Source organism: Trachinotus anak, unplaced genomic scaffold (assembly GCF_046630095.1).
Source record: "Trachinotus anak isolate AG129_WGS33_773 ecotype Australia unplaced genomic scaffold, CSIRO_AGI_Tana_v1 ptg000005l, whole genome shotgun sequence".
NCBI lineage: Eukaryota > Metazoa > Chordata > Actinopteri > Carangiformes > Carangidae > Trachinotus > Trachinotus anak.
This window is the reverse complement of record NW_027273856.1, coordinates 8,517,205-8,525,603: the sequence shown is the minus strand read 5'-3', so window position 1 is coordinate 8,525,603 and position 8,399 is coordinate 8,517,205. Positions and strand designations below refer to the sequence as shown.

At 43.1% G+C, this 8,399-nt stretch overlaps 2 protein-coding genes across 3 annotated transcripts in view; one reads left to right on the top strand and one right to left on the bottom strand.

Moving 5' to 3' along the window:
- Positions 1 to 1,400: 1,400 nt before the first annotated feature.
- Positions 1,401 to 6,174, bottom strand: ecsit (ECSIT signaling integrator). The gene is made up of 8 exons (XM_071478205.1): positions 6,019 to 6,174; positions 5,428 to 5,588; positions 4,513 to 4,918; positions 4,154 to 4,377; positions 3,511 to 3,568; positions 3,178 to 3,326; positions 1,944 to 2,049; positions 1,401 to 1,859 (listed from the first exon to the last, which is right to left on the bottom strand). Exons 2-8 carry the CDS (start codon positions 5,566 to 5,568, stop codon positions 1,585 to 1,587), a joined length of 1,359 nt encoding a protein of 452 aa, XP_071334306.1. The 5' UTR covers positions 5,569 to 5,588; positions 6,019 to 6,174; the 3' UTR covers positions 1,401 to 1,584.
- Positions 6,175 to 7,138: 964 nt separating this feature from the next.
- eml3 (EMAP like 3) overlaps positions 7,139 to 8,399 on the top strand; it is a 48,986-nt gene continuing 47,725 nt past the window's right edge. The window contains exons 1-2 of one of the 2 annotated variants that reach the window (XM_071478199.1): positions 7,139 to 7,278; positions 7,457 to 7,640. In XM_071478199.1, coding sequence (XP_071334300.1) covers positions 7,616 to 7,640 — 25 coding nt within the window. In that variant the 5' untranslated portion in view covers positions 7,139 to 7,278; positions 7,457 to 7,615. Of the gene's footprint in view, positions 7,279 to 7,456; positions 7,641 to 8,399 lie in introns of those variants that run through there. The other variant, XM_071478198.1, reaches the window with a different exon arrangement.

The following is an 8,399-nucleotide window of genomic DNA, read 5'->3' as shown; positions in this document are numbered from 1 at the left end:
TTTTGCAACACCATACATTTGTCTCTTTAACAGTGGAATAGACAGATCATAGTTTTACCGAAGCATTTTTTTAATTTAATGTTTTAGAAAGCCTGGTGTGCAAGCAACACATCCACCCTAGCAGCATGTGTGTTGATAATAAAGCTAATCCAACACTACCTAAATGAAAAAGCATTACATTAAAAAAATATATATTTCAAAACAAAATGCTTTGTGTTTATGTAGTTTTTCTGGTTACAACCTACACAATATTCCAGTGCACAGTGTTGACAGACTTGTCACCTGTCCAGGTAGTGGACCGGGGCTGCACTGTTTCAAACAAGTTTTAAAAACACAAAAGCAGGTTTACCCATGTTTAAAAAACATTGCTCATACTCAACAATTTTGGTGGAAAAAGGCTGTAGGTTAACAATATTTGAGTATGGGACAGCAGCCAAACAGGACATGGTCTATACAGAAAGTCTCTGAACCGGCAAACTGCTCAGGATGAACAGGGCACAATAATCGATCTATCTCGATGATCTTGTTTTCATAATTGTTGGAAGCCAAAATCATAATTGAAAACAAAATGAGATTAATTGCTCAGCCCTATCACAGACTAAATAAAGCTGGATGTAGCCTCTATGATGTCACCCAGAGGTTTCTGAAGCTCAGAGTGAGCTGCTGCACCGTCGCCATCTTGGCAGTGCCTGACTCCGCCCCTAACTCCCAGCTAATCCAAAAATAGTCAAAGAGGTGGGGCATGTGTGGAGCTGAGACTTTGGTGCATGCCGGTTTGTGACAAGCATACGCTCACCCACCTGTCACTCAAAGAGGCCACACCCACAATGATACATAATTTCAAGCCTTAATAAAATGTAAACAGGTGAGTTCTGTAAAATTCAGCCGTACAGTTGTCAGGAAGGAGGAAATTAGCTCTAGAGACCAGAACAGATTTTGTACCAGACTGTAAACATGTTTATTTCTGCTGTAAAGTTGGACATTTGAACATGGGAGACTATGGGGACTGACTCACTGCTGGAGCCAGACTCTAGTGGTCACTAGAGGAACTGCAGCTTTTAGCTCCTCACTGTTGAAGCTTCATTTTTCAGACCTGAGGTTGATGCTTGTTTTAGACCAGTGGTTCTCAAATTTTTTCACATGAAGAACCCTAAACTGACACAAATTATATATATTAATATATAATATATAATAATATAATATATATATTAATTATATTTATTACAGAGAATGTTTGAAACCAAAATAGTCACACACTCTGTCATTGAGTTTATTATGGATGGAATCATAGAGAAAATAAATTATTCCCCTTTTTGCTGGGGATCCCTTCATGGACCCCTGAGAACTACTGGTGTAGCCCTGATGTAGAACCTTTGACACAGTAAAAGATGGAAGCACAGTTTAGTTTTAATTTAATTTATTAGACTCCTGAACTTCACCAACATTATTAGTCCTCAGTTCTGCAGAGCTGCTGCGTTACCTAGTTAAATTACCCTCAGACTAGTTAACCTAACTAACCAGCCGGACAGAAACCTCTGAGACAGTACGTCATGATTTTCTTTAACCACACAGTCTGACTGCTCACTACGTCATCCTCTGGCTCCTCCTCGGCTCCTCCTCCTCAGGTTCTTCTTCAGGGGGCCGCTCCTCCCTCTGGGTCTCTGGTTCAGGCCTGTGGCCGTGGCCTGACTCTACGTCAGCCGGCCCCTGCAGCTCCCGGGGCCCGGCGTTCAGACGAAACAGAGTGGGGACCTGACCCAGGATGGGGTTGTTCTGCTGGAGGCCAGAGATCCACTGGTTGAGGGTGGCCTGGTCTCCCTGACTGGTCATACACATGGCAAAGACCGGACCCTCGTCCACTGGAGAGACACACAACAGCTGCATCACACATTGAACACGATGGTTTCTGATAGACAAGAGAAGCAAACCTGTAAATATCTTACAGTCTTCTACATCGAAGCTCTCATCGTCTCCGAGGTCGAGGTCCAGATCAAGGTCCAGCTGCAGAGGATAGATCAGACATCTGTCTGGATCATAGGGCTCCTCGACCTGTGTGGAGACACAGGAACAGCTGTGACCAACCAGCTCTGCAGTGGTGACGCAGAGAGATTTCAGTGTATGAACAAAGTCATGAATGGAAAAGAAAGAAAGCTTCTTTTTTTTTTTTCTTGAGCTTTACAAAGATCAGAGAACAGATCCTGTAATAGGTCTGACTGGTTTCTGTCAAATTCTCCAGCTGTTAAGATTGAAGCTACTGAACATTAATTCAGGAGGGTGGTCAAACAACATGCTGGTTGTCTGTACTGTTTTGACTAAGGAGCATCATTCTGTACCGTGTTGATGTCTGTAAAGATATTATAGTGAGCAGCCCTGATCCAGCAGGTCCTGGGTTAACTCCTGTAACTTCAGCCCCTTTTACACTGGACAAAACCCTGCTAACACCTGGCTTCTGTCCCGCTGTGACATCTTTCAGGGCACAAACACTGTAAACCCACCTGTCACCTGTCCAGCTGCTGTGAAGCTGCAGCCCCGAGATAAGTTTTAAAAACACACAATTACCCTGACAGCAGGATGAGATGCGACAGATCCAGCTTAACAACTGCAAGCTGACTGTTTGAATCTGTGCAGATGTTCCCTCCTTGTGTCTGTGTCCTCGCTGACCAAACAGAAAGGCAGTGTGAAAGGAGTCAATCACCTTCATTTAGCAGGTTCATCTATGCATAAAAAACCCGCTGGTTTTTGTGTAAAAAGGGTTTTAGACAATTTCATCACTGAGCAGCTCAAAAATATGTTACGACAGTTCTTCTCTCACTTACAGTGGAAGAAAAAACATGTGGGTGTAAAGTTACTTCAGTCAAGAAAGGTCTCCTCCATTAAAGTCAATATACAATCAAAGAGAGATTCTCTGAAGAGAGCTGCTGCATTTCTTCTAATTAAAATGTTAGAAATCTTTAGTTTGATGATTTAAGTCTTTGACAGGTTATTTCCTATTGTGTAAGTTTAATATGACTCCACACAGCACAACACTTGCAGATTGTAGAGGTCAGACAGAGGCAGTATGTTAATGTAATCAGACTTTTTCCTTCAAAGATGATAAAATAATTTATTTAATCTACAGTGCATACAACTAATTACTGACAGCAATAATATGTCTTAACTTAAAAATGGTTTTCCCACCTTCTCCTCGGGCGGTGTGGGGTCGGCTCTGAGGACGTAGTAGTAGACACACGTCTTCCTCAGCCACAGAGGGAAAGGGCCCTCCACAAACACCGGCCTGCTCGGGTTGTGCTTGGCCAGCAGCTCCATCTGGCTGGGGCTCTGGATCCCTGGCGTCAGCACAGGAAGGAGAGGAGACACAGACAGTGAGCTCAAGTCTGGACATGAAGAATATTATAAACAGTTTTCAGGGTGCAGATGGAGAAAATGCAGCTTCTCGGTTTGTCACTGTTAGTTCTGGTTTAAAACCATCCACTGTTGTTGTGTTCCAAACCACATGAATCATTTACATACCTACTATATGTGGAAGTGTTATATCCTCTCCGCTCTCTGTTACATCTGTACTGGGCAGCTGGTGGGAATAGCAGAGGACAGAGTGATTGATAAAAGCCTCATGTCCACAACACAGCAGAACAGTTCTCCAGACGTTCTGCTCCTCCTCTGACCTGTACAGACCTGGACACAAACCAGAACCCTCTGGTTCTGTTCCACAAAAACAAAACTCATTCAAAGCCGCAGTGACTTTTGTCTTAATTTGACCTAATAACTCAGGTGACTAAAATTACAGCCCTGGAACCCAGGAAGTTCTTTCTCAACCTTTGTAGTTTGACAAAAAACAACAGCAACAAAAAAGTCTTCAGTGAATTTCATCAATTTAATTCAGTATGGACAAGAACAACACAATGATTTGTGTTATGAGTTTAAATAGATTGTGTTTGTTCATTATTGTAACTGAGATGCAGATCTGATCATGTTTTAAGACAAATTTATAGATATATGTAGAGAAAAGCTGACTCACTTTTTCTTGCCACTGAACCATGCTAGCTGTTTCCCCCATTTTCAGTCTTTATGCTAAGCTAGGCTAACCACATCCTCACCCCAGCTCTGAACTGCCCACACAAACAATCCAGGTCCAGCACAAAGCCGACAGCTGTACCTGGTAGACGGTGACTTTTGCGTCCAGGTCGTTAGCGATGCGTTTCAGGCTGAAGCGGGCCAGGTCCACTGGGTCTTCCGCCAGCTGCTGGGGGAGGGGGAAGGGGTTTGTGTGCTTGAACTTAGGGAACCAGTACATGAGCCGCTGGTACTTCCTTATGGGGTGGCTCTTCTCTCCAAAAATCTGGACCAGCAGGACTTTGGTGGTCACGTTGGGCAGGATACCTGAAACAGGATCATTTAAAATGAAGACAGACACACAATGCTGATGATCTACCATGTAGAGAGGCTGGATCCAGATCCCTGCCCCTCCCAGCCTGAGGTGACCCTCTGAGGTGACCCTCTCTAACTGAGACCTACCGTAGTTCTCCATCTGCTCCAGTACTTGCACTGCACACTCCTGCTGTCGAGGATAGTGGTTGAACATCCGCTGGATAAAGTTTCTGGGCACAAACACTTCTTTGGGGAAAACGTCCAGAAGCTTGTTGTAGACAGCGAGGTCTCTCTCCACGCCGAACTCCGGCATCTTCTTCAGAGCAGCGTAGATAAACTCCACATGACCTCGCCGTCTTATGTCTCTCTTGATGAAGACGTCCACCGCCTTGTTAAACGTGGCTTTGGTTTTGGCCTCCTGGGCCATCTGCTCGAACAGGTCATCGTAGGTGATCAGAGATTTGTCCCCCTTCTTGTTGTTCTCATGATCAAACTCTGCAGGTACAGTCTGATTCTTGGCACAAGCTGGGCTGGTGTGGAAAAGCCTCAGCACCTGCAGGTGAAATATATGCGTATGAAAGAGCAATGTCCAACACAACATACATTCTGTCTTCATATAGTTCCATTCATGAAAATAATTTCCTAAAGCAGCTGGTCAGTGTATGATTTAGAGGAAAGAGTGCCTTTGTTGGGGACTATTTTCAGTGGTGGATTAATTCACATGTGGTATTCTACCTGGGCAGCAGGAGGGTGTATGTGGATTGAGTTAAAATAAACTTTTGGCACAGAGGTATAAGATGTATCAGGCTTTAGACAGACACATGCAACACTTGACAGTAGGATACATTAATTGTTGGTATGGCTCTGCATATGGGAATTTCTTGGCTTGGATTCATTTTAATAAATGCTGCCTAGTGGATTTAATGTGTCCTGATTTCAAGACTAGACTCCCATGATTTATAAAAGGTATAAATTATTCATATGTAGTGTGCAGTCTTTGCTAATAATACTAGCTTCACTAAATGACCAATATTTTGAGCATAGTCTGGTTGCTATGTTTACCTGGTGCTGGGTGTTATGTAACACGCTGGGCTGACCGGAGGAGGGGGCCTGGAGCAGAGCACCACACCGGGCTGCAAACAGGGCGGACTGACCCACCAGCCGGAGACACTGCAGCTGGAGCAGGCAGCGGGAACACTTCATGGTCGAACCATCACACTGACCTTCACCAAACAGACATAGGCAGTATTCAGACATATTGAATTACATTCTTAAAAGTGGGGATTTTAGAGAGTCTATTTACTCCAACATCCAGCACGATGGATGCTGTCGTGGAGGATGACTGTACACTGTGAAGACCGAAGAACAGCAGAATGATGTTTAACTTGACGATTCTTTACAAACGGAGCTGAAGAGCGGCTCTGGTTTGTTCATAAACCTTCACTCAGCCTCTACCGCCGTGAAATATTTTCGATAAGACGAGGAAACATTCAACGGCTACATCTGTATGAAGTTTGGCATATGACATGTAAGAGAGGCTGTACTAAGTGTCAGACAAATTATTATCAAGAACCGATATTCTGTAATACATGACGTTATGAACAGGATGTGATATAACAACAAATATCTGTATATCCTTTAACCGGCACCCACCGTACAAGACGACAACACTTAGAGAAATTAGTCTCCTTCACAGTTCAATCTCTGTGGACGCCTCCATGTTGGAAAGCCATCAAAGCCGAACATCCTTGTCCTACACACATTCTCTTCCCCCAAACAACAGAAACATGAGCGCAATCTTTTGTTCCGTAAACTCCTGTTCTGTACACTTTGTTGAATTTTTTTCTACATTAATCTAAAAATTAATATGAAAATTTTGTGTAACGGACAGTAAGTAACACTAAGTCACCTCGTGTTTTGGATGCTTAAACATTTTTAAATTTAACAAAATTGCGACGAGTGAAAGATAATTAATTCAACCTCAACTGAAAAAAATGCTCAAAATTAATGTGGAAAATTCACCGGACTTGTTATATACAGTCATTTAATAAGACAGCTTAATAGCTTCAGATTTTTCTAGATATTTTTTTAATAACCTTGGGCAGCCTTCTCTTTTCATACCCCAACAATGTAGCCTGTTCGTTCTTGGCCCTACATTTTCTGACGGTATTTGGATGCTTTCTAATGATACCAACTGATGATAACTGATGCCTACATTTAAAATAGATCATGTGACTGAGACAAAACTGTCCAGCCTCACCCCTCAGCTCCTTTTATCTTGGCAGCTGAACTAGTGGGTATTTATGCACCAGACATCCACGGGACTGATATTCTTGAGAAGAGATTTTTAAATAGAAATGTGAACGTGTTATTATTATTATTATTATTATTATTCATTGGTGGGTTTTTATTTGTTCTCTGTACTCTTGGTGGATTTTATCTGAACTTTATTGTGCTGAATTGTTTTATCAGTATTTTCCTATGTAAAGCACTTTGTAACACTGTTACTCTGTCAGCTTTAAAAATAAAATGTATTATTATTATTATTAATAATAATAATAATATTATTAATATTATTATCATTATTCTGAAGTAAGGGTTGTGTTGGCACCTGTCCGTGACCGCCCACTCCGCGTGGGCACAGAGACCCCACAGCAGCTCATCTGGAGCGCGTGCAGTGCTCGGCCCGGCCACGCGGCGGGGACACGCGCCCTCTGAACGAGCGGCCCCACGGGTCCGTGTGACGCGACATGACTGAGATGGAGCCTGGAGACCGTCAAAGTTTCTTCTGCTTCGCTCCACCAAGAGCCCGGGTCGCAGAGAACGGACGGAAGCACCGGCCTGACAGAGCCGCAGACTTCTGGGTCTCTGCACGGAGCTTCCCGCACATAGCATCAAGCTAGGAACAATGAGGTATCTGACTTCCGGAGGACGGTCAACCAGCGTGTGCGTTTCTTTGAATTTAATTATATTATTGCACTTTATCCCTCTAATTGTATTAGTTCCACACTGTCTTTGTATTTGCAGGTGATTGAGGATTGTGTTTTTAATCTGTTTTATTTTTTAATAAGTAACGGTGCTTTATTTTCAGGAAACTTGTCCACGTTTCCGGTATTTATGTAGTGAAAACTGGCAGTTTGACAGTTGGAGTTCCCAGTGTGTGACTTGTGACACTCCTCTCAGCATGGAAAACACACCTCAGCTCAGACTTTACATCTAGACAAACTTCACACAACTGAAACTGCGGATTATGAATTCCTCTACCAACAGCCTGGGTGAGTAAAGACACGGAAACGCCTTTTGTTTACGTCTTTATGCTCAGTGATTTTTTTTTACTGAGCATGATGGAAACTTGAGTGTGTTCAGATGTGCAGGGAAAACTTTGCCAAACTTCGTTAAAGAATTATCAGTAATTGTTCTTTTGCTGCTCAGCACATGTGTCTGTGCATGAGACAACATGATACACAGCATTTTACAAAAGTGTGAAATGTTCCGGTTCGTTCGTCTCTAGCATTTATCATAAAGTCATGAAGCAGCTTTTAATTGATTAAATAAAGTTTTCCAGTTGTTCCGCGGAGTTTGCTGCCGCATTCCGTGGTATATTCTGGCGGCGGAGCACTGTGGGAATAACAGGCGGGCTCCTCTGAGATGTTGACATGGTCTACACCGAATTAAAGAACGGCTCTTGATCCGTTTGTCTTTCGGTTTATTCACACACATTTAGGCAACGCCCTATAAAAGTTTTATTTTGCAAACAGTGATGCGAGCTGTGTTGCAAGCTGACAGCAGCCCTTGTGTAAGGGTGTAGGTGTAAACCTGTCACATATCCCGGAGTGTTGGTAAACAGCTGCTGTGGATAAAAATTCTGCTGCTAGCTAGAGACTGTTAGCACCTGATGGTTCAGCAGCTGTCTTTACTTTGGCGGGGGGGGGGTAACCGTTGGTCCCGCGCTCTGGTGACTGCGTGGATCAAGCTTCCTCGACTTCAAGAAACATTTGTTAGAATTAACATGTTTGTAAATGAAGTTTTGAATT